The sequence below is a fragment of the Lepidothrix coronata genome, unplaced genomic scaffold (assembly GCF_001604755.1).
Source record: "Lepidothrix coronata isolate B3197 unplaced genomic scaffold, Lepidothrix_coronata-1.0 Scaffold23, whole genome shotgun sequence".
Classification (NCBI taxonomy): domain Eukaryota; kingdom Metazoa; phylum Chordata; class Aves; order Passeriformes; family Pipridae; genus Lepidothrix; species Lepidothrix coronata.
In genome coordinates, this window is record NW_016690203.1 from 6,078,474 (window position 1) to 6,105,444 (window position 26,971).

A 26,971-nucleotide genomic window follows, 5' to 3' on the forward strand; every position below is an offset into this window, starting at 1 on the left:
TTATGATGGTCATTGTTGTGACTTTATTTTGTAAGTAGTTCACAGAAACTGAATGGGAGATAAATAGTGCCACAGAAGAAGAAAACAAGCAGTTGAGGGGAAACAGACTGAAAATCTCAGTAGCAAAATTGTGATTGGTCATCGTTAAGTGAGCCTGTGATTTGCACAGGAAAGATGCCTTTTCTTCCTGACCTGTATGTGCTCTTTTCCATGCTTTCAATGAATGACCATCTTACAGCATCCCTGTTTTTCTGTCCTATTCACATTGGTTAGACTCAGCTACGTTTAGCTCCGTTAGAGTCATTGTGGCTTGTAAATGTAAAGAGTACCTCGTTTAAACCAGTGGAATTTAATAAAAGCTTGCTTTTGCATACAGTGCTAAGTTCAACTCAGCGAAGTTCAGCTCTAAGGCTAAATTTGGTTTGTTCAACCTGCACCCCCCAAAACATTAGGCAGGTTACTTGAGCTGCTGCAGCTGGTTCTGACAATCCTCCTTTCAGCATTACCTTTCCTCAGAACGCAGCCTGTTTCATCTGATTCAAAATATCTTTTCCCTTGAAAGTTTCTGTCCAGGATCTCCTGAGGTTTTGAGCAGAATCTTTGATCATAATCAAATGCATTTCTTCACAGAAAGGTGAGGACAGAGGGTCAGGGGAACTCTTCCTGTAGTCGATTCTTAGTATTGTCCTTCCGAGATGTAGAATGGTAGCCAGCATTTTGAGTTCAGAGGAGATGTATCGTTCAGTCACTCTTGCAGAAAGACAATAACATCATATGATCTCAAAATAAGTAGGAGAAGCTACTGAATCCTGAAAAAAGGAATAGTGTCTTTATAGGGCATTTCATGTGTTTCTTGAATACTTATATTCTTCATTTAACTTGGTGAAATTTTTGTATGGACAGTAATTCCTCATTAATAGTTTTCTCTTTTTCTGTTTTACTTGTTGTACAGTATGGTTTTAATGCTTACAGATATTGTTTTGATTGAATCATACATTAAAGACATACCAAGAATAAAGAGGTATTGTATGTTTAATAGAGAGAAAGTGATGTATGAATTTTAGCAATCTGAGCCACCTGCAGAGCTTTTCTTCTGAATATCTTGTTTTTGAAATTGCATACAATGAATTTTAAGAAGCTCCTATTGTCACCTGTATGACACTCACATTCTGGAGTCTTCTGAAACAATATTATTGTTGGATGCTAATTCCAGGTGCAGTGCTTAGCAGTTATCAGCATTTCAAGCTCGTAACATACGTGCTGTATGCTTAGTAATACCTGCACATTTCTGTGAAGCTTTTTAAGTTGGTAGAGGGTGGAAGGCAATCTTTTTATGAAAAAATTTGAATTGCAGAGACTGGATCAAACATACCACCCTCTGCTGGCATTCTGATGGGATTGGTTGCTTGGCCCAAGGCATACTGCCATGCCACTCAGGGAAAGATCAGTAATTCTGACAGCCTTAGTCTGAATTATTCCTTGTCTTGTATTAGACCCAGTTCCTTCCTAAACCAGTCGAAGCAGTCTGACTGTTACAGTATATTCCCATTTTCACTGATCTAGAAGAGGAGTAATTTATATTAGTTGCTTGGCCAGGAGCAGTCCAGGTACCTTGCAGTTAGTTTTGGCTTTTCTTTGCTTCCTGTACTTGAGCCAGGATATCCCACTGATGACACTCAGGGGTGCCAACATGCTGCTGGCCAGCTGGGGTTGGTTTGGGTGGGAGCATCCACACAGCAAAGTCCTAAACCAATTAGTGTCCTTGTTTTCGCACTTGTGTGTGTCTGGCAGCTCATGATTGCTCTGGGGAGTTTGGGAATTCCTTTGAAATCAGTCATGTCTGCTGTGGGACAGCTTGTTTGTGCTGCAGGGCAGGGAGAAAAGATGGGAGAGGAGCTTAGGGTCTGCCCTTGCTACACGTGGGCTTCTTCCATCAGAGACAGACCAGGGCACGGGCTCTAAGCCTACCTGTTCTCTACAAGCTTACCAAGTCTGAGTTTAAAGCACCTCCAAATTAAAGAGGTTTAGGCTCAAATATGATTAACAGCCTGGCTTAGCTGTAGAGTGTGTTAGGCAATTTGTGTTGCATCCTATTATTTCAGATGGTATTTTTTTCTGTTAGTCCTGCCAGAAGATCCAAAATAATTGTTTAGAAGGTCGGTTTTACCCAGTAGTTACAGAGCTAGAAGAGCATAACTCTGGAAATAAATCCAGTATTCAAATTTTGTAATAGCTCCTGATTTGCCTCTTCTGCCTTTACACATATTTTTATTTTGATCTTCTTGACTCTCTTTTCTCTTGTTACTTCTAATCCTTTTCACCTTTTATATTTGCTTGATGCTCCTTTCAGTTTTTATCACTGCTTTTGCTTCTTCTTTACACTTCTTCCTTTCGTTTTTCTTTGAAGAAATTTACTACTTTGTTTTCCCTTCATATAGCTTTACTTTCCTTAGCTACACTGCTCCCATGTGCCATTTTTAGCAGTGCTAGCCTTGAGGAAAGGAAACTCTCTATTCATTAGAAGCAAATAACGGTGGAAGGAAATGTGTGCAAGAGTACATGAAATAGTGCTTAATCCTTTTCCCTGAAGATGCTGTAGAAGATCAGACAGGTTGGTGAGAGACATCAGGGAAGTATAGAACAGTGCATTGGCAGCCGTGTTGTGAGGAAAAAAGTGTCTTTCAGTAAATGGTGAATAACCTCTAAGCATCATGATGTAACTGGGAAAAGGAAAGAATGGGTAACAGAACGAGCAGAAAACAATAGAAATTTTTGCTGCCAAGGCTGGGGTTTCCTGCATCTTTGAGGATTTTCTTTAAACTCATGTTTTTAAGCTGCTTGAGATATCTGCACAGAACTTTGAAGTTAACAGCTCAGAGAGCTCTGTGTCTGGCTGGAGCTGTGTTTCAGAGGTACACTTGTAGCTCCAGCGGGGTGTGCAGGGATGGGGAGGGATCCTCAATGGATGCCCTCTTCCATTGTCCAACCAGATACTATTTCCCAGCAGCAGTTGAGGGGTGCCAGCCTATGGACAGAGTGAAGCTGATTGTATTAATATCCGATACAACACTGATAGTCAGTTAAAGTTAACTAAGGATGAATAATCCAGCCACTTATTCTTGTAATAAACTAGGAAAATACCGCTCCGGTTTGAATCTGTTTGCTCTAATGTCATTAGCATGCTTCTGTGGTTCTAGGTGATGGGTCTGATGGTAGGCTGAGGTACACAGGACGTTTCATGTTATGATCTTATGGCAGAGAAATTCCATTGCCTGTTCCCTTCATATATTTGTATGTCAGGATCGGGCATTCTCCATCACAGTCCTGAAGCACATGCATCCATGATTAAAGAGATACATGCCATTAATGCTGTGTTACTTTTTGATGTCCTTTTTAGCAAGTAAAAAAAAAATGCCTTGAAAATATTTTCATTCTGCACACTGAATTATCAAGCTGGACACATCTGAATGCCCTCTTTTAGACTAACAATAGGATTTAATATCCTGATTAATTCATTCCAACCTCATCGTTTTTCTGGACAGTGTCAAGTGATATGAATTACATCCACTGACTTCTATGTAAAGACAAGTTTAATTTTAAACAGTTCTGAAAACTAGAGAGCTCTGATTTATTTTTAATTGTTTCTAGCTTGATTTCATTTACACTTGCTATGAGTGATTCTGCTCTGTAACTGTCCTTGCTGGACTTGGTTAGTACTGTTGTGTAGTAATCTGTATTAATTATCTACTAATTAGTGAAAATTTGCTCTGAATCATGGCGTAAACCATTTTTTGTTTGTTTTGTTTGTTATTTGTTGTTTCTTTTTTGTTGTTGTTGTTTTGTTTTGTTTGTTTGTGGAGTTTTTCTGAGTTTTGGTTTTTTTTTTTTTCCCTTAGGGAAATTTTGTCTGCAGTTAGACTATGTGGAAGTAGTTATTTTTATAGTAGAAGAGGTTTATATGCCTAGGCTGTTTAGGCTCTCATATCTTGACTAGATCTCTTCGTCATTAAGCTGTGTTTCAAAGTTTGCATCATCCAGTGAGCCATCAAAAAAGATGTGTTGTTTATTTGATATCTGAGGTGGAGCACTCATCGTTGTGGTGGTAGACTTGTGATTAACTCAGATTTCAGAAATGTTTCTTTCAAAACTGAAAGAAAAAGGAAAGAAACAAAACAAACATAAAAAGAAAGACTCCTTTTAAGTTTGTGACACCTGTTTTGCTTAGGTAAGTTATCCAACCTGTAATGTCAGAGAGAAGGTAACTTAATCAGATAAAATGCTTTGGAAGTAGAGCTTAATTGCAGTGTTTTGCCCCATTCTAAGCTTTGAAAGGAGGTTATAAATGAGATTTAAAATTACTGCTTTTTCTGTTACGCTTGATCTTAGTGTGGCCTTAATAGTGCTGGCTAGAGAATATAAAAAAATGTTACTTAGCCATTTCCTTATTGAAGAGGACAAAATACTTATTTTTAAGTTTTCTTGAAATAAATATGAGGGGAAAAAAAGATCTACAGTATGATTCTGTGTTTATCAAGTTGTGTTTTATTAATAGCAACAATTCTGTAAACAGATGCTTTAGTGATTACTTAAAATGAAACAAAATAGTCCTTGTATGGAGTAGGAGAAAAAGGATTTAAGGTCACAAATACTGTAACTGAGTGTTTTTTTTTCTTAAAAATAATTAAAAAATTGAATGTGTCTGCAAAGAGGTCACAGTAGTTGGATGGGCATGTGCTGTTTGCTTTTTGGAAGCTTTAAACTCTCTGCTAAAAGTCATCTCCCAGTACTGCTTTTTTTTAGCATCTGGTGTCTGGACTGAAAAGTGCAGAGATGTTGTTATTCCCGAGTTCCACACAGGTCTTGCAAGCCTCATATTAACTTGAATGTCAGTGTCATTGTGATGTTGAAAAGTAGGAATATGGGAAATGTATTTCATGTGAAAATAAGCTGCCATATTTGATTGCCAGACCATGGATTTCCTGAGCTCAGGAGCGGGGTTGGGGTGGATGTTAGCATTTAGTGAATCACTTGGGAGATGGTCACAGAGCGGGGATTTCTCTCCTGAATAAAGGAAGTTTCTGAAGGTAGGAGAGGCTGGGTCTTATATTCCCTGTGAGCTATGTTTGCTGTGTAGAATGTTCAAAGGTTTTTTGGTTGGTTGGTTTGTTGTTGTTGTTTTTCTCCCTAATGTATATGGTAACTTATTTAGCATCTGAAGGACAAAGATCTGTAAGAAGATAGAAGCAGTGCTTTTGAACAAGATTTTTTAGGCTACAGTAGTGGTTTGTCTTTATTTTTTTTTACCTGATTTCCTACTAAGAGATAGATTATAAACTTGTGCTTCCTGCACAAATCTGTCATTGTTTCCATTTTCCTCCCTCCTTACAAGTTTTTCGTCCTTTGACAAATTTCAAACAGACTTATGACAAGTTTTGTAGGCTAAAGGACACACTTTTTTTCAGAAGTTCCATGAAAAAGTTTGCCTGTTTGATTAATACTCCCAGTATGAGAAAGGGAGAACATGAGCTAAACTCTTATTAGAGAGCAGTAACTCACATGGCTCTTAGTTATGAGAGTGTGTGGAAGTGAAGCCTGACAGATTCTGTGCTCTGAGATGTTACTTGTGGGGGGGAGGTGGCAGGTTGGTTTTGTGGTTTGTTGGTTTGGTTTTGTTTTTTAAACTTAAGAATGGTGGTTTGACCCCAGTTCTAAGTGTATGAATTTTAAATTTTGGGTAACTTGCTGTTAAGCCCAGTTGTTTTAAGTAATATTTAATTACTGTGAATTGTTCCACTGTATTTTCAGCCATAAATCCAAATACAGTTTTAATATAGTAATGTAATTGAATATTTTAAAAATGGATAAACTGGTTTATACCAAGTAAACCACTCTATTAAGAAATACAAAAAGGCGTGTTCTCTGCTTCTAGTTTAATTCTTACATTTTACATAATGCAGTAACTTTTGTTACACAAGTAAATAAAATGGTGCCATGCTTGCAACTCCTCAGTGAAGCATTAGATTGGGAAATAACTGAATGCATTGTGAGACAAAGATATTGCTATTGTTGTTAGGAAAAGGTAGAAGTGAATAAGTTAGCAAATGTTAATAGCATAAATACCATATTACTAAATTCACAGCAGGATATAATGAAATTTTTGTCAAATGCAACTGCAGAAGTTATGCCTTTTATTTCGTGTTGACATTATGATGTGTCCTATCAGTATTAAGTGTTATGTCTACTGTTGATATTAACCATTATGCTGTCAGGTCACTGCTCACTTCTTCATTAGGTCATGTATTTGATTGAGAATTTTTATGTATCTTAAAAAAGCCTGAGAAAGATGGTATACTAGTAGTTTTCATGCAGGCTGTCATTGCCATATCACAGAAATAAATTCAGAGTATGAATGCTATGTTATTAAAAAAATAATTTTTGACTTCTCACAACAGGCAGTGAAGAAAGGCTTTGGCTGATGAAGGAATTAATTTTGTAAATAGCTGTTGGTAATGTAAGTTAGGAACTTTGGTTGAACACAGGTTTTAATTGATTTGTTTATAGACTTTGCTATGGTGGATGTAGCTCAACTTGTAACTTCATAGTTGCATGCAATCCTCTCATCCCACTCCTGTTTCAGGGGAAATTTTTCTTCTCTGAAAGATTTGAGGGACTGTAGCTGTAGCTATCAAAAAGTTTTCAACAAATACATGTTTTCTCTTACTCCTTCCCTGCAAGTAGTGGTTACTTTCCAACTCCATTCAGGAAAGCCTTAGCTTTCCCTTGCTGTCTCTCATCTGCCTATTCTAGGCTTTGTGCAGTAAATGATATGTCTTGCATTTATACTATGTGTTGCAATAATATATACAATTGTTTTGAGTCTTCATTATTAGTTCTTCCTTCTGAATATCAGCAAACCCTGTCATTTGTGCTCTTTAAGTATAGGTCTTGTTGTGGTATGACTTATGTACTGTTGTAGGCAGTTGGTGACATTATTTGTATTTTACTCTCTGAATATTACTGGTTTCAGGAAAGGAGTTGTGAGGCAGTTTTCTGACCTGCAGTTGTCTTGGTGTGGGGATGAATATGCTCAAATCTTGGTAATCAGCTTAGCCACGGACATGTTGTCAGGATATGCTTCACAGCACTTTCCCTCAGACTTACACGGTCAGATACCTTTGAAATGTGTTGGTTCTCCATATTATAAGCTAAAAAAGTATTTAGTTGCTTATTACCTACTAATTTAGGTTTGAGTGAAATTTTGGGGAAAAATATTTTAATCCTGCCATACAACTCATTTAAATATTACTGCTACGTTGATATTTGCTAGAGAATCTGAAAATGAAACTGCTTAGAACATTTTAATCGGCTAAAACAGAAAATGCAAGTGTGAAAAGATAATTGGATAAAATAATTTGTTCGTTTTAAGATCATGTATTTTACCTGTCAGTGTCTCTTTTTAAATGCTCCAGTTGGTGGAAATAGATTATTACATCTCATTCTCATTTTCAGTCTTTGAAGTATAAACACTACTTCTAAAGAAGAGCAAATCAAAACAAATATGATGGGACTTGTTCTTTGTATTGACTGCATTTTTTTGCTTCATTTGAAGGTCATTCTGTGAGACTGCTGGGTCAGAAAAAGGATAATGGAAAACGTCTGGGGGGAGCACGACTGGATTTGCCAAAGATTAGGAAGAATCCACTGATAGAAATAATTTCCATCAATACAGGGTAAGAGTCTTCAAAACTTATAAAACATCCAGTACTGCTAAGGAATTCCATTTATCTCTTTCTGCAGGCCTAGTGTATTACTCCTAAGCTACACAGAAGGAGGCAGGATGACCACTTTTGAATAGTGAAAAACATGAAATTATATTCTTTCTGGAAAACAAATCCCTGCTTCTTTGGATATGAGAAGAAAAGAGTATAGAGAGAGGTTTTTTTCCCGTGTTCTTTTGATTTCTAAGGTGGTAGTTCCGGAATATTGTTAGTAGCTCATTAAGATCTGTAAATGTCATTAAGATCCATCTGACGTGATTGTCAGCCCAGATGTATTGATTGCTAAATTAGATATAGTTACTTCTGTCGTGCCCCTCTAATATGTTTAAAGATCAGGAGATATCCTGTATATATTTATTCTTTTCTTTGTTTGAACAAGCTACTCTCTCCTATCAATCAGCAATTTCCCCATAAGACTACAAGCTTCTGTTCTATACTCCTACTTTGAGGAATTCTACTTTAATCTCCCTTACCTTGATGCTTTCCTTTTCTCAACTCCACTTGGTAACGTCCCATTTTGTCAGTTTACTAAAAAAAAAATAAATAACAAAACAGCAAGAACAAAAGAAATCCCACACAAGTCCTCTTCTGATTTTTGTGTCTTCTCCAAGTTGTATAGAAATTTCCCCGATGGCAAGATTTAAAATGCATTGTTCTAGGCATTCCAGGTGGGTGTGAACTTACTGCGTAGAGAAAAAAAATGTGGTGGATCTTCCCTCACTTTGAGTTTAGATTAGCACATTCATAAACATTTCGTAAAAGAGTTTTGCTACTATCTTCTTTCTTACTTCCTTGTCTTTAAGTAATGTAGCCTTCATAATTTGCTGTAAAGCATAGTGTGCTATTTAGGTCAGAATACCAGTTCAAATTTTAGTCTGGCTGCTTTTTCTTCCTCTGATTTTTGGTAAATATATGGGTGACGTTTTGTCATATTGCTGAATTATAATAACTTTTTAAACTGCTTTTTTGTGCATGGATTGTTTTTGAAGTCTGGATATGAGCTTTTCTGGTGCAGTTACTTTAAGTGATCCAAATTCTTTCCGTTATTGGCTTTCCTGTTGACATCTTGTTTGTGCCCACGAAAATGCTTTTTGTGATTAAAAATGAGCAAAGCATTCTTTTACATTTGGCCATGTCTGAGCTGAGTTTCAGATGTTATAAATTTTCCTTTTCCACTAAAATTTATCACAATCTAATGTTATAATATCCTTCTAGTTGTAAATGTTGTCAAGGTGGTAAGCTAATTGAGCTATGGTCTTGTTCATATGTCTTTTAACTTGTAGTAGTGAATTTAAGATGGCAGAATGTATTGCTATTTCTGATACCAGGTTATTGCTACCCTAATTAGAGAGGTTAATACAATAAGGGTACTGTAGGGTATTAGGCATATGTGGCTGATGAGAGTAGCAATCATTTGAAAATTCTTTTTAATGTATTTTGAACAGAAGTATTTTCATACTGGGTTTTGAAAAAACAATTATTTCCCAAATTGATTCAACTGCAGACAATTAACATCTCCTTAAGATGTTACATTAGGAAAACCTTTTCTTCAGGACCTGATAGTTTACAAGCACCAATTGCTTCGTTTAGCGGTTATTGCTGTTCTCAGGTCAATGGAATATGTGTTTTATACCATAAAATAATCTAAAAAATACTAGAAATGACAAAAGTATATTTATTTCATGGAGAATAAAGTCAAATATGACTTGATAAGCATTCTGAAAGCCTGAAACAAACAAGTCAGGTGTATAAGACACCTAAATTAACTAATATCTCAATCTATGTTATGTTACCTCCTCTCCTGTCTCTCCTGAATTACATTTTTTTGTAATTTTATACTTTCCTGTCTTTCTCTTCCCCTTTCCTCTTCCCCAGCCTCTCCACCTGTGTATCGTAGGTGACGTTTTTGGTTACTATTCTGGGTTTGAAAGTTAAAGCATAGCTTTAGAAAAGCAGCAGCACTCGGAGTTTCTGAAAATACAAAAATGTAACCAATGAAGAACAAGACACATATTACTCACTGTGATTTGCTGTGTTAATTTTATCAGATTTGCCTTACTAGTCTGACTATGGCAACTTTCAGAACCAATACCATGTTGGAGTCAAGTTGTTTTCTCTGTGTAGAGACTGGAGAAAACTTTGAAGACTAGTTCTTGATACAGTGCTTTTTATTGAGAGATGAGAGTCCTCTTTACTGAGGTGAGTTTGGATCAGACTGTCAGTCTTAAAATAGTAAGAAATACTTCGTTAAAAATAGTGATTTCCTCTTTTGAAATGTGTTTGTCTGATACTGTTGAGCAGCAGCATGAGCAGGGTTTCTCCATGAGGGAGGACAAGAAGGGACCTGAGGATGCCACCAGCACAGGCAGTGCCCACACCCAACCTGGTGCCATGGGGCCTGAGCAGTGTGGGCAAAGCTGGGGGCTGGTAGTAGGACCCACCAGCAGTGCCAGACATGACAAATCACAGAATCATAGAATATGCTGAGTTGAAAGGGACACACAAGGATCATGAAGTCCAACTCTTAGCCCTGCACAGGACATTCCTAAGAGTCACACCATGTGCCTGGGTGATGAATTATCACCCAGGGCCTGGGTCTATCCAGGGGCTCCAGTCAGGATCAAAAGGATATGAGCTGGAGACAAGACTCAGGAGAAAGGTACAAACAACACAGGTCTGAGGTCCATCCTGGAGATGAGCGCAGGGCTGTAAGCAGGCATGGTAATTAAGCTCAAGCCAGGACAGAGAACATAGGCCTTTGCCTAACTGGGGCTCCTGGCACAGAGGAGGCTGATGGATACAGCAGCTGAGGCTGGTCAAGTCAGCACTGTGAGAGACAGTGGTGTATTACCATTTCCACATGGGGTCTTAATGAACTCTTGTCCTCTTCTGTAATTCTGTGGAGGAAGAAAAGGCTTGTTGCAGCATGTATATATATCCCTTATCCCCCAAAATATTGGAGTCTTTAAGGGCTCACACTAACCCCTTTCCCTTTCCAGTAGTAGGAATACCTTTATGTACAAGGACATCTGCCAGCTGGAACTATTCTTCTGAGAATTCAGTAGGACCGCTTTATTTTTGGAGTCTCCAAAAATGCTGATTGTTAAGATATTTCTCATTCTCATACAACTGTGTCTGAGAACATGGGCACAATTGAAGTGCAACACTGTAGAATAAAATTTGTTTCTTAACTCAGGATGATGTCAAATTTGGTAATTAAAACCGTGAGACTTCTTGTTATTGATTCCTTCTTCTCTCAGACATGGAGGAAAAAAAATCCTACCTTGAAGGCTTCTTTCTTTGTATAACTGTGAACTTTTTCCCTACTTATCCATGCACAAATGCAGACCTACATATGCATACATCCCTCCATGTCTGTTTTCCCCAGACTTTTGCTGTACATGAGCCTCCTCAGGGCTTCCTCAGCTGTTCCTTTGCATGAATCAAGACTGTCCTGTTGAGGGACAAACATATCCATTACAGTATACAGTCCGTAATAATAATTTAAAATAAACCAAAATGAAAACCCAGTAGCTGTAGAATATCTGTGAAGATTAAGTGCTACTTCTGTCTCTTGTGAGCTAGCTCAGAGTTTTCACATGTTTGTACCTAAAAAGGTGTTACTCTGTCCTTGGAGAGACCAGGGTCTTGTTCAGTGTTTGGCTTTTTTTTTTTTTTTTAAGGTAATGGACAGTTTTTTATACTGTTAATTTTGATTGCACTGAGGTTTGCTGTTTTCTCCTTTAGAAGTCCAAGCTGTCTTTTTAATTTACCATGGTAGTTAGTGGTTTCTGTCAAGAGACTAGATCTCTAGAGAAAAGCTTCCATCCGAGAAGCAACGTGTTTCAGTTTCCAAGTATGTTTGCAGAGACTATGGTGAGTTACCAGAATGGGGCACAAGAGACTTACTAGACATGATGACACACAAAGATATGTTAATGACTTTTCATTTTTCCATGTTCCAGATATATGAGTCCTTACCATCCCAGTATCCCATACAAACTGTAGATTGACCTCTGTATTTCACCTCTTGAATAAAAGACCTTTTCTTCCTGTACTGTTCGCTTTCTCTGTTATTGCTTAGAAAACTTTTCAACATTGTTCAAATCAATTCTTTTTTTTTTTTTTTTTTAAAGGAGCAGGCAGTTAATAAAAACTAGTGATTCTGACAGTGCTTGGATAGTTGTCTTAGTAAGTTTCACAGTAATATTAGGAGACCTGAGCCTGGAAACATTATTTTGGAGTACAGGAACAAATCAATTTTCTGCTTTGAATTAAGGGCATTTGGTTAAATCTCTTTCACTTTTATTTATGTCGTAAGCATTTATTGTACAGGTCATCCTCCTGGAACAAGCAAAGTAACAGTAGTAGAATAGTGGGTTAAATGCTGCTTGGAGAAAAGACAGTTAATTTTTTAACTAATCTCCTAATGTGATTATTCCATCTGTTAGTTTGAAGTAAGGAAGGGAAGTGTTCTCAAATTCATTTTGCATTACAGCTTCATTTCAGTCTAGGGAAAAATCTTTTCTCCTTGTGGTCTAATCGTCATTAGTGCCAGTTTCATAACCCATGTAGCCACTTAGACAGCTCTCTTTAATAAGATCAGGACTTGGTCTTCCACATGTTAATTAATTCTGTATCCTGAGCTCTCTGCTCTGTAGCTTGGACTATTACTAATGTATCTGTGTTGTTTGCATGACTTGAGCTCCCTTGTTAGCACTCCTATACGTCTCAAATACAACTTTGTACTTTTTCTGGATGCCTTGGGAAGCATGAGAAGAGTGTAGTATCACCTGAATATGAGCCCACACTAGAATTTACTGATGGGTGGGTTTGCCAAAGTGCTTTCCATATTCTTTCTAAGTTTCTACCTCTCTATTTCCTTCTGGAGCAGACAAGTTACTGTACTGCTAATGTGACTGGCTAGAGAAGAATGAACACACATTGAGCAGGGAATTCAAAATCAAAAGGAACATAGCAGTGTACATGCATGTATTAGACAATCTTGAGAGTGCAGATCTGTTGCAACTCATGTCAAACTTGCAGTGTGAACATATCTAAAAGGCCAAGTCTCTGTCCAGGTTTTTCTGGTTTTCTCCCTTATATGAAGACACTGCATGAATCCCATATATTCTGGAGTCTCATTCTCTTGTTACTTTTCTAGATTTCCCTATAAAGAAGCTATTCAGAGGACAGGAAGATGTTTAGGATTCAGCCCAGCAAACATGAGCATCTGGGTTTGAGTGTGTTTCTGAGAAAAACAGTCATACTGAGACAACTCTGTAATTCAGTGGAAGCACTGTCCACTCATCAATCTTCACATCTGTGTATGTTTTCTTTTGGGAGAAGGGCTTTTAAAAGTGTTATTAAAGTGAAAAATTAATTCAAATTACCCATCCAATCAAGCTTGATAGATTATTCCTGTAGTGCTAGAGCAGCTTAGAGAATATCAGCACGATACCTTATATCAGAAAGATTTTCAGATCTGCTTTTGTGTCTTAAATATAACACTTCAAACTTAGTACTCTCAGTGCTGAGGAACTGCAACCTTTCTCCTCACAGGAAAGTCCTTGCTAGCAAACTTTATATTAAGAGTGAACATACCTAGTAGTGCTTAAAAGCTTGGTGTGTCCTCCTAATTTTGTAGGTTTGTTTTAAGCCAAACTTGGAAGTTCTCAAGTGGTGGTCGTTCAAAATATTTCTAAGCTGCCAAAAGAATCTGAATCTAGCACAAGAATTAAAAAAAAAAAAAGTAGTTCTACATACAGTATTTGGTTTGTTTCATGAATCAAGTAACAAAAAATGCAGCATTGAAAAATAAGCTATAAAGTTACTATTGTCAATCCTGATTTTCCCAGGCAGGAATATTTCCCTAGTTCTGAATTGTGAAAGGTTAAAATTCTCTTCTTTCATAATTTTCTGTTATAAGCAGCTTTTTCAGTTTTATGATGAATTGGGGAGTATGAGGATTTAATTTTCTTGAAGAGTTGCATTTTAACTTTGTATGAGGTCAAGTAATAGTTCTTCTATATATTTCAGTTCAGCATTTGCTTAGGTTTGAATATATAAAATACCCTGGAGTTGTATGTCCATGAAAGTGCAGGTAATTCTGGTTTTGTTTTGTTGGTTTTCTTTTTTTCAAATTTGCCAAAAAGAAGAGTTCATAAACGTAAATGAAATGCTTTCAACTCTGTAATTTTTTAATGTGGTTATCTAAAATATTTACTTTAGTTACCTTTTGTCACATTTAAAACTTGACAGCACTAGCTGGTTTTCTTCTTCCTTACTTTTAGTGATTAATAAACAGGTACCTGTGAGGTGTTAGGTTGCAAAAAAAAAATGTAAAATGATGCTGGTAAGAGATCTGGAAAGTTTTTGGTGGTATTCAAGGATTCATTTTGCTATAGATAGCTGTCATTGAATCAGCACGTATTTCCAGCTGCTTTTGTTGTTAAAAGTAGATCATATTCCCATATCATTGCTGCAATTGGCGAGATGACTCAACAACAACAACTGTCAGTAGGTTCCCCAGATGATAGTACGTAAGGAGGGCAGTGACATCATCTCAAAAATGAGGGGATTGCAAACAGAAAGATCAAGAAGAGAAGCTCAGGGGCTCTGTTTGCTTGCTCTGATGGAGGAATAGTTATTGCTTCCAAATCATTTGATGCCATTACACTGACAGATGTGTAGAGTCCAGTCAGAACGGTATTTATTCCTTTGCCAGCATAAGATACTCCAGAGAAAGATACTGATGGCCTAGGGAACACTTGATGATGCCACTGCAGTTTTTGTCAGTGAAATGTGCATTAGTTATTAGTCTGACAGTACTGCAGGGAGTCAAGTTAGCAGGCTCAGGTGCAAAAGCAGAGGCCCAGGAGCACATGACATAGAAGACCGTTGGGAGATGGGTCTAATGAATTTAAGGGTCCAGTATTTCTTGGTTTTGTTTTACCTTGGCTCTTGTCCAGCTATATCAGAGAGATGCTGCATGGCTACACTGGCTTGGGCTTGCAGTGCTGATCCTGCAATATTCTGCTCCTGCTCTACCAGTTCAGAGTGTCTCTTCTCCAGAAGTCAGGTCTGCTCCTCCCCTTGTGTTACAATACAACTTTCCATTTTCATATGGAGACCCGTATACCATGGAGTGACTGCAGATGGACACTAGTATTTGGCACTGAGGAGCCCTCTGCAAGAAAGGGAACTGAACATTGTGGACATGATCGTAAACAGGCAGCACTCAGTGCTGATTAACTGAATATAGTCTAACCAGTCTGAAGAGTGATTTAAAATTAATATTTAGCAAAGTAGTATAGAGATCAACAAGGATGCACTAGATTTTTTCTAGTTACAGTAACAAGTTACTGTTTGTTAAGTCCATAAAAAGAGGCCCTTATTATGATTGTTTAATCCCCGAACTCTTGCAGTGGCCTGTGTTGCCTGTCCAGGTTTTGGCTAATTGAACTGTTTGACCTAGATTTCTACCTTTTTGTGGCATTCAGCAAACATTATCTACACCTGTGGGTCCACCTTTGAAAATGCTTTGTAAATTCTTATCACCTCTGACTCCTTTGTAACAGGGATGAGTTTTCTGGAGTCACCATCTTAAAACCATACCAAAACATCTTTGATTTCTCAGAAAAGGACGTTGCGGCTTAAGTTTGACAACTTGTGAAGCCAATGCATTTCTCTGCTGGAATTAGTGGGATATTTCAGTAATAATCTCATCAGTTCAGCAGAAGAATTGCTATTTTTTTGGCTTTCTATGTTTACTCTTGTGAACTCAAATCTGTTCCTTAGTACAATGTTATCTCTAGATAAAAATATAGAGTGTGTTGGAAAATGAAAGTCCTTCTGGTATGTGAAAAATCACCTAGTGTTTGACAGTGATAGGCTTGTTTTTTTGGCAACTGATTATATACTTTTGTATATCCAGCTATGACACAGTGTTTTCATCATTTTCATCTTCTAAAATACTGCTGTCCCCATTTTGAATGGATAGCCTGAATTATAAATCTTTTCATACTTGACAAACATCTCTGATTGAATACTTACAAGGTTGAATTCCATATCTTCAATTTACCTGATTTAGTTTGTTCATTAATGACATACAGATTTTCTATATTTTAATGTTTTACTTTTCAAGGTAAGTGACACTGCAGTTGAAAGAAGATTTTAATTTTAGAATAAAAGATCAAAACATGTTTTGATCTACATTCAGTATTAGTCTTGGAAAGGCAAAATAATTTTTTTCTGATTATTATAATAATATAGTTAGTATATGATTATATGTTACATTACCACATGTTGTATTTACTTTTACTTTAGTTCAAGATAAATGCTTAGAGTGAACTCCCCAGGAAATATGAAGTTATACAATTACTTTGGCCCTACCTTAGCTTATAATATTGAAATGGGTACTTTGCATAACTATTTAGCTCAAACATGTATGACATGCTAGACCCTATTGTGCCAGTTACCTTCAGAAAACAGGGAAGGTAGAAAATCTAGAAGGATAGTGTATGTGTTTTTGAAAGAAAACCTCTGCTTTTTTTGTTTATATTTTAATCAGTATTTGTATGTACATATATTTAGATTTTAGCTATAGTATACCAAGCGCGTATTTCAACTATTCATGTACCACATATCAATCTGTTCTTTGGCACAATTCACAAAATCCTTTACATAATGAAAATGATAGATGACATAGTTGTGTGTATCTAGGCATTTTAATTCTAATCATAAAATCTGAAAAGCTAGTAGTCCAAAGCTTGCAGAAACCACACTGCTGTAACTGAGGGAAAAGGCAAAACAGTTGTTTACAACAGAAAGTTTTAACAATCTACTTTTTTGCCTAAGGTCTCTTTCCACTGCAACTTACTGTAAGTCACAGCCAAGGTCATTATTTCCTAATTCGATATTCAAACAGCGTATTGATGACACACTCTGAAAGATTGCTCTTTTTTTAGTTATTACTAATTCTCATTTGTTGAAGGCATATAAAATTATATGTGACAGTCTGCTACAAAAAATGCTACAAAATCTCTAGGTGCTTGATGGTAACAATTTCACTGAAAACGTGGGAAAAAAGCATGGTGTGTCAGACGGAGGTGGGTATATCAGTGGGGCTCACCTTCTGGTCTTGCCAGCTGTTGTGCTCATAGTCATTTCTGTTCTCTCTGTGTCTGTCTTGTTTCTGCATCCCCATTGCTGAGGATGTGCCTGCTCACCTGCTCTTCCTCGTGCAGAAAAGTATTGCATTTTGCTAGTTAGTTTCCTTAAGCAACTTATGTAGAAAGGTAATTGAAGAAAGCCGAAAAGAAAGTAGATGGGTGGGGCCAGAAAAGAGCTGTTTCCTCCGTCCTGAGTAGCTTGATTTCTGTCTTCTCCCAAGCATCAAAGCAACTGATTTTGTGGGGTGCTTCCTTCAGTGCCAAGAAACCCAGCTTGTGATGCAACTTACTGTTAATTGTTCATTGAAATCAACAGCTGATGGCAGAGGAGTTACCCCTTGTGTATTGGTGGAGGTGGCCGTGGTCCTCATCATTCCACAGTAGTATTAGGCCTGGTCAACTTTTTTCGACTGTCTGGAGTTCAGTATGATAAATTCCCTTTTGCTGTTGATATATTCAATTTCTCTTGCTGTTGCCCATGGTAGTTCTGATATTTGCACTAGTCTGTATTATACAAAATTGCTTTGATGAATAGTGAATAGGATGTAGATGTTTTGTGGATCCTTCTAGAGTAAATATCTGCTACCATGCTAACCTGAAAGGAAGATGATCTTGAATTCAAGAAGATCCCTCACAAAAAGAAAGATTTTTATACATAAAAAGTTTATTAAATACCTGTATGAAATACATAACTAGGATATAATTTTTTCACTATTTGCCTGAAACAAGCTAATTTTTTCTCTTATGCTTTATGAGTGCTGTTTTTCAGCTTTGTACGTCTTCATGATTTCTGCCACTGTTACTGTCTTTACAATGCTACTTTCTTATTTTTAGAGTAATCAGTGCTTGAATTCAATTTTTTGAATTTCAGTTCTATCCCTGAGATTTCAAGTACAGAACTTGTGAAACCCCTTAGCTATAGCCTTAGAATTTCTCTGATGTCATGCTGTCAATGACAAAATAATCCTGAACTGGGCTTCTTTACTTTCCCTATACGGATTAGAGCATGATCCCCTGCCAAGAATAATTTTGAGAGGAAAGAAATTTATAGGGTTCAGAGGGTCTTTAAAAGACTAGTACATCAAATACCTGCAGTTGTGACATCATTTGTGGTATGACATGAAGACTTGTATTAATTTCTGAGATTGTATTTTTCATTGCTCTTCTTAAATGCTGTTTGAATGGGTCTAGAATAAGCATGTGTTTAATGAATGTCCTATTCCAAGTAGTGTTCAGCCAATCCTTCATTAAGTTTGCTGACATATGTCACCTAAGAATTTTTCCTGTAAATAGTTGTTTCTTTGGCTTTATTCTGCTATTCAAAGTGACATACAATGGCAACTCCATACTATATTCTAATACTGCCAGCTGTACTGTAACACATATTTTTAATTTCGCTGTTGTTATGATGATGGATTTCTTCAATGGTGCTGTTTGGTGACATGTCAAAGTAAACTGACATCTAATCTACATCATCCACTCGGCTCTTTACGTAGTCCAATCATATGCAGTTCGTGTGCAGTGAGGTTCTTCAGTGGAGTCAGAAGGTTCATGTTGGTAAAGTTCTTTGCCATAAGAAAAAACATGATGACACATTGTTTGTACACAAGCATTACTGGCCTTGAAATCTTGCTCTGCAGTTTTCTGTGCTTATGTTATTTTTTGAGCTCTCAGTTTTTGAGAAATGCTGTTTAAGTACACGTAAATTCTACAAGTATTTTCTTCTGGGTCATGAAAACTTCCTCTTTTGAGTCTGCTGAATGACTTCTGCATTGAATTAGAAGAAAATAGTTCATTTTGATTGTTTCCATTTTTGCACTTTTGCTTCCCTTAGGTTATTTCCTCCCAGCCTCACAAATTTGAACATTTTCTGCGTATAGTGAGTGCCATAGTTAGTTTAAAATTTGCATCAGATCTTCTCCTTATACATTTTGATACATTTCCTTTTTCTCTTGTGTACATCCCATTTTGAGAAAATTTGCTATTTCACACTTCATTTAGAAGACTTAGTAAGACTCATAAAAGTTGTCAGAAATCACCATGCAATTCTCTAAACTCCAGTACACCACACAACTTGCAAGTCAGTGAGAAAAACAGCAGTAATCACATGCTCCAACTGCGTCATCTCATTAAAACTTTGGGCAGCTCCAGGCATATTTGTGCTCCTCCGTCACTAGGTGGCTTCCCACACTACGCAGTTCTGTGACTCTCTTAACCCAAGAGGAAGATCACCAGAATTTAACACAGTTCGCAGTTTTCAAGTTAAGCTACATGGGGGAAAGGTTAGGGGTGTGTGTAAAAAAACTTGATTTTACTTTGTGTAACTACGACGTATAGTTTCCTGCAGTTTCAGCTCGTTCCTTTCAGTGCTACATTCCTAATTATTTTGAAGACCAATTCAGAAAATGAGAACTTTAATATCCTGGAACCTGACTGCAGGTTAGCACACAGGCGATTTCCTGCCTACCTCCTGGGCAGATGCTTACTGACAGAAGTGGTTTTGGATCACACAGCAAGCTACGTTTTCTAGTCTGTTTGAATGAGAAAGGTCATTTTGAAGTTGTTGGCAATTTCATATATCCATAATTCTGACATCAGTATGCTTTCTGAGGTTGGAGATAAATTCCTCCTTGCTGAGCGTCCCTTCTCTTAACGCCCACATACGTATTTCCTAAGAGAAATCTGGACAAAATCCTGAGAAACATTTTATTCATTTCTCAGATTACAGTAAATACTGAGAAATAAACTCCTGTGTCATACTTATAATTGATAGTGTGTTGCCCTTTAGCCCCAACTTTTCCCATTAAAAAAAACAAACTAGAAAAAAAAGACAAGCACTAGAGAAACCATTGTTTCACAAAAACACTATCTTGCTGAATGTTAGTATGCGAAATGCCTGTGTTTTATGTACTCATTATTCTGGGGGTTTTAATATCCTGTTTTAAGGTGTTGTACAACTTAAGTGTTTAAAACTAAGTGCTCCTGCCTTTACTGCTCATCAGCAGAATCAGGTTACTTTTAGTTGCCTAATAATAATAACAACAATCTATTTTGCAAGCATCGTTATGACTTCTTAAATGCCACTAAAAATGAAAACAGCTTGTCAAACGGTCTGATTGAAGTGTCTCTTGTGCCCTTTCAGGTCAAGGTGGAATTTCTTTTGGAGACCAGATGGGAAAATGTGTTTAGGGAAGTGTAAAAATAAGAATCAGATTTGGGAAATGTCTTGTGCTTGAATTTGTTCTTAGACTTGACCTGGAGATAATTTTAATGGAAAAATAGTTTTCCCTGAATAAGACGTGTGGTCTTCAATAAAATCTGTATTTGGCATTATCTGTCAAGTACACGAAGGCATGTTTTTATGATAATCTCATTGACATGTTTGAATTTATAAGATTTGAAACATAGGGAGGAGTAGGGCACTTAACTGTGCTATCAGTATGTGACATAAGAGCAAACTCCCTGAAGTAAAGGCGCTTTTAGAAAAAACTAAACAAATAATAATTGTAAAGTTGAATATAAAGGTTGTGCATGGCAGGTAATGGGTGGTAATGGCAGGTATTGGTAATGGCAGGTGGTAATGGCAGGTATCTTTCTTTGTATGGCTTCTTTATGTGGGAAAGAAAAATTAAAACTTAACACCCTTTAATCTTGACATTTATTGTGAAGTTCCAATAAGCTGCAAGTTTTTAACCTGTTGGCTTACAAGCTTACTTTTAAGATAATTTACATTATCTCTATTATTTCTTGATCTGTTAATGTTATTGAAAAGTCTCACAATTTGCATGTTTTCTGCATTATTATTATTGACTGTTCTTGAAATGATACAATTTTTTGGAAAAGATAAGGTTCCTAATTGTAAAAACAAGTTGCACTGAGTTCAGTGATAGTTTTATTTGTGCTTCAGATACTCAAAAGAAAAGTAAAATGCTTAGAGCACATTTTTGTGTTCCTCCTCCTTTTGCTTTTACTACAAGATGCATGTTAGAAGAGCTAGTGTTTGTACCAAGAATAAATAAGTTTAAAAGAGGCACTTGAAGGGTCCCCTATCCCCAATGATGCAATTTAGGCAATAAATGGTAAATTTTTGTGGACACACAACTTTTTTTCCCAACAGGGTGTGTTAATAAAAACCTGTTGAAATATTTGCTTTAAATTTTCTTCTGACTAGTTGTTTTAGTTTTTTTCCGTTGCACCAAGATGAATCATATCTAATAAATCATATTTTTTTTTACTAATTATCTGTTAGCCGAAATGAAATTGAGCTCTTGAGTTTCAGCTCCCTTCAGGATCAACTTATGTCTCTGTAAGTTGCTGCTTTAGGAACTGAGGGTACTCAGCAGATCACAAAAAATACTCTAAGGTGTTTCTGCACTCCTGTGCTGCAGAGCGCTATGCACAGTACTGTACAAAGTGGGGAGAAGGGAAAGTCATGACAAACAAAAGGTAATTACTTCCTCTGTCAACTTGATACCAATTATGGAATGGAATGGAAAACCATGTCTGTTTTGCGTTGTTTTTTTTTTGTCTAGGAGGTGGTTTCTTTTTGAGTAGAAGAGTACAAATGCAGAAGTGAAGATTTGAGAAGTGCCTGGAGACAGTCCCACCCTAACTGATTCACAGTTGTGTTTGGGATTAACTGAACTGGATTAGTTCAGTGACTAGAGAAGATCTTTCACATGCTCCCTCTCTCTTTACAGAGATCACCCATTAGTTCCCTTATTCAAGCTGTCATCTTTGTTTTTCCTTGAGTCCAGACTCAATTGATTGGAAGAAAAAAAGGTGGCAAAGTAAGATCTTAGATTCATATTTAGACTATAAGAAAAAATAGTTGTATAACTTTTTCAGTGTGCTAGTACCTGTTACCTCACCAGAGTGAGGCTTGTACAAGTGCTCTGTATTCCCTTCTGCTCTGATAATAATAGTGTAGTAGTGTACAGTAGTATTGTATAGTTAATAGTGTAAGATGTAAAGAAGGCTTCAGTCAAATAAGCATCAACTACTGTGTCTAGAAAATTAAGATTCGGTGTTTCTCTATCTGTATGAAGTGTATTGGTAGATAAAATTCCCCAAAGTTGACATCAGTATGTCAGGTACTGTTCTTGAAGTGTTTCATAGGTTTGATGGAGCTTCTGACTAATCATTACATAAAACCATTTTTCCAAACCTGAAAGACCTATATGGACTGAACCTAAATTTGACTGTTATAGTCAGCAGTGTAACATTAACTTGTGTTTATCATTGTGTGAAGGAGGCCACTCTTTAGATCTCTGTTTAATCTGTTCTTTTTCCTTTGGCTTATTTCCATCTTTAGGGACTCACCTTGTTGTCCTGTATAGCAAGAACGAATCCAAATGAAACAGCCCTGGCAGCATGAGCTTGCATGATGAAAGCAGAATTTTGTGTTTGGTTGCTGTTAATGTCCTGTCTTGCAAATACAACTGCAAGTCTGAAAGCTGCTGCTTTCCTGTTTGCTTATTATTGTCAAGGAGTTAAGAAACCAGGCTGCCTGTTGGTGGGATTGTGTCAGTGTTACTTAAGACAGGCTTTATCCTTACAAATGGAGTTCAGTTGTCTGACTTTTAGAGAGAAGTTTTCTCTGCTGTTGCCATATTTGGCTTTGACTTCAGAATAAGGAATGGTTGCTCTTGGAGGGGTGGTGATAAGAAGTGAAAATCCAATTTTTTAATTTTTTACCTGTTTTGGTCATGATTAATTACAATGATTTATTATTCTTTCCAGAATCACTGTTGTTTGCCCATTTTAGGGAGGTTCTCAGTCTCTACATCAGGAGCGGTTATGGACTTTAAGTCTTTACTCTGTATCTTGAATACACTGAATGAAAGTGGCGGAAAAATACCTTATGCTACTAGGAATATGGGTAACAGCTTTGCCCCTGAAACTTAATATCAGCACTGAAATCATCATTCATGTTTAGGTAAAACACAAAACTTACTGCGAGGTTAGCCTAAAATATGAAACTCTATCTCACACATCTCATTACCTTCTGTTTAAAATGTGCAAACCACGTTTTTAAAGCTTGTTTTCACAAATAAAAGCGTGTGATAAACATGACCCAGCAAAGGAGGCCAACAGCCTCTTGGACTGCACTCAGCAGAGTGTCTCCAGTGGGTGGAGCGAGGTCATCTCTCCACTCTGCTCAGCCCTGGTGAGGCACACCTGGAGTACTGGGTCAAGATCTGGGCTCTGCGGTACAGGGGAGGCATCGAGACACTGGGGCATTGAAGGGCCATGAAAGTGATCTCAGTGTGTGTGGGTGTAAAGAGGACAGAACCAGGCTCTTCTCAGTGGTGTCCAGGGACAGAGCAAGAGGTAGTGGGCACAAATTGAAATACAAGAAGTTTTATTTAAATGTAAGAAAAAACTTCTTTTACAGTAGAGGTGATTGAACAGTGGCAGAGGCTGCCCAGAGAGGGTGTGGAGTGTCCATCCTTGGTGAAAATCAAAGCTGCCTGGTCATGGTACTGAGCAACCTGCTCTAGTTGCCACTACTTTGAGCAGTGAGGTACTGGACTAAATGATCTCCAGAGGTCCCTTCCCACCTCAACTACTCTGTGATATTTTAGATAAATATAAACAGCAACAGAGAAACCCACAAGGATTTAGATACAAAACTGTGGATGTTGATGGATTTGCTTAATGCTTACTCCAGAGGTAAATGTTGTGGTTTGACACTTCAGAAAGTAATACCCTAAATTAAGGGTTCCCTGTCCCATGCAGAATACATCCTCATTTCCTGACTTAAAAGCATTTCCTGTGCAGTTCTGTAGGCCTGGTCAGCCTCAGGAAAGAGGAACTCTATTTCCAAATTCTTTGCCTGCTAGGCAGAGTGAAATATTCCCACTGGAAATAAACACCCCACGCTTCTGTCTCTGTAACTTAACATGTTGAATTTCATGAGCTTGATTTACAAGAGCTCAATGCTTTGTAAAGAAAAATAATTTTTCTGAATTTGTCCTTAAAAACATATGTTTTTTATTTTTTCTGAAGTAACCATGTAGAATTTTGGTTTTAGGCTTTATTTTCAACACACTGGATGAGATGTAGAGTTTTAGCTTTTTGTTTTCTTTTTCTTTTTTTTTAGGAAGTTTGTTGATGTCTGTGTGGACTTTGTGAAAAGAAGCTATTTAAGCAAAGGTCAAGTACAAAATTGTCACTCATCACATGCTTATCTAGCTTATTTTTAAACTAATACACAAGTGTCTAAGTATCACATGGTCTTTCTTGCATTGCAGACTGGTGCCAGACCTGGTGTCTTTTCTGTTTTTAAGATAAACGTCTAGTGGTTTTTGTTTTCAGTGACTATGTTTGTGAGTCATGTATGTCATGTAATGTTGCTTTGTTTCTGAAGTTTATAATTTTGCAGAAGGTAGATTGGGTCTCCACATTTTAGCTTGGTAGTAGGCTGAAAACTGCAGCTGGGGAATGTTTACTGAAGGGTTTGTTTAGTCATTCACATTCCTCTGTTCCTACAGTTTGGTTTAGATCATTTGTTAAAGAGCTTAAAGAAGAACTCCCTTTATTATTGGTGTAGAGGGTTTTTTTTCCTGCAAGTTAGGGTTTTAAACTGATTTTTTTAAAATTTATTTTTCCTTTGCAAAACTATACATCACTTACTTTTCTAAATAGTAAGTATGGGTAAAATAATATAGTGATTTATAACTAGTCAAATACATATTGAAACTTTTGTCTTTTGTTTTGGGTATGTTCTAATTATTTAGTAAAATAAAATGCCATTACTTTTGAGATTTTATTTTTAATTTACCAGTTAAGTGAGGAAGAGTGTAAAGGAAAGGTTTAAGCTATAGAGAGAAAATATTACAAATTAAACTATTTATGTAAGTATCAATATCTTTAGGAAAGGTCAGCTGTGTAGTTGGTTCATATTTAGTGAAGTAACTTAGAATTCTGTAATTCACAATAATACAGCGATGTCTGTCCACCAAGCACACTGTAAATGTGTAAATAATCCTTGATTCTGAATTAAAGGTATGAAGTGATGTCTTTGTTAGGCTTGGCCATTTTGCTTGAACAGAAGACATAAGCTGGTGTTGTGCCTGTTGGCCTGTATCTGCAGTTTGTAGGGAAATAGTAGGTTTGCAAGAGTCTTGCTGTGTCTGCAGCTGATCTCAGAAGTGTTTCTTGGACATGTTAAAATCCTAATCCAGCAATATTTTGTGGAAACCGTCAATGTTTTCCAAGTGTAGAGATATGTGTATGTGAAAGCATCAGAGTAATACAGAAGTTACTCTAAATGCTGTCTAGTTCCTCTGGTTGGTTGTTACAGGTTCCCTTCTTGCATCAGTGTTTCACTCACACGATTGGTGTACAATCCTTGCAACTGTATTGAAAGCCAAGCAAGTGCAGACACTTTATAACCAGCTAATATATAACATACCCATTGCTGTGGTTCAGATGGGTGCTGAACTTATTGCAGAGACTCTAATGGAAATTTTCGTCATTAAACTAGGCCCTGCTCCTATGCTGACAGTTCATTCTAGCAGCTTATGTACTTTTCAACTGTTGCTTCTTTGAGTGGAAGTGAGGCCCCACAGTTTGTAGGGTTTAAGTTAAATATGGGAGTGAAGCCACACCTCTTAATAAAAGTCAGTTAAACAGAACAGAAAATTAAGATCACAGAATTGGCTGGGTTGGAAGGGACCCTAAAGATCATCTAGTTCCAACAGCCTGGCTCTGGACAGGGACACCTTCCTCTAGACCAGATTGCTTGAAGTCCATCCAACCTGGCCTTGAACACTTCCAGGAATGGGGCATCCACAGCTTCTCTGGGCAACCTATTCCAGTGTATCACCACACTCCTAGTAAAGAGTTTCTTCCCAATATCTAATCTAAAACTTACTGTCTTCCAGTTTGAATCCGTTCCTGCTTGTCCTATAGCTACATGCCCTTGCTCTATCTGACAGCTGTTAAAATACTAGGAATGGGATCTTTCAGTGCTAACCCGTTTTGTTTTTTCAGCTATATTTCAGATTTCTTGGGTGTTTGTGTTTATTATGAACACGTTTTGTGCTTAGGATATTCAGCTGCATAGGTTGTTCTAGTTTATGATACCCTCTGCAAAATAAGGAAGAGTAAGACTTGGTATTCTCTATGATTTTAATAAAATGAATTTAATACATAATGCTTACAAGACTTAAATACAAATATAATCTTGGCAAAGGAATATGTACCTGATTTATGTATATCCTTTTAAATAGCTCTTACTGCTCGTTATGTCTCAAAGATAGTATTGCTATACTGATTTCCACTTAGAACTCTGGTCTCTGCTCTCCTCCTGCTCTTCTCTTTTTAGGAGTTTATTGTTTATCTTATGTCTATGCTGAATATTTTATGAACATTGCTGAATATTGTATGTTGATTTATTTTCTTGTGTAGTCAATATGTGAATAAAAGCAAAGGTCCCTTTTGAAATGAAATTATGAAAGTAATAGCATAAATGTGTAATAAATACAGCAACTCTTTTTATGTTAGTCTAGATCAGCTGAATGGCTTCATTTTCCAAAGGGATGAATGCTTTTCTGTAAAGGAAAGCATAGAGACCTATCACCATCAAGTCTAGTGAGACTAGAAAGTTGGATTCTGTAGTTTCTATAAAGTGCCTTAGACATGAGCACACACAACAGCTTATTGCATATCTCCTCATTGGGGAACCTCTCTTTGTTGTTTATACAATACATTCAGGTCTATCTCCCCTTCATCCATTTCTTTTACAAGTGATAACAGCGTGTTTGCTGAAGAGAGTTTAGGATTTTAAAGTGAGTTCAAGTTATGTGAATTCAGAAGATTAAATATGGCCATATATAACTCATAACAAAACTGACAAATTTAACTTACTCTTGTTTTTAGTAAGAGAAGCACAAATATACTTCACTCAGGGAACTAAATTTCGAGCTTTGCAGTTACCATCAGTATGACTCTTTAAAGCTTAGACACATATTCATTAATGTTGTATAAAGGTGAAGTATGACAGGAAAAAAG

The 26,971-nt window shown here is 37.0% G+C and overlaps 1 protein-coding gene across 1 annotated transcript in view; it reads left to right on the forward strand.

The window, feature by feature from the left end:
- The window catches only part of CDKAL1 (CDK5 regulatory subunit associated protein 1 like 1), a 412,737-nt gene that overhangs the window by 146,429 nt on the left and 239,337 nt on the right, over positions 1-26,971 (forward strand). The window contains exon 8 of the mRNA XM_017808582.1: positions 7,610-7,730. Within this exon, the coding sequence (XP_017664071.1) occupies positions 7,610-7,730 (121 nt within the window). The remainder of the gene's footprint in view (positions 1-7,609; positions 7,731-26,971) is intronic.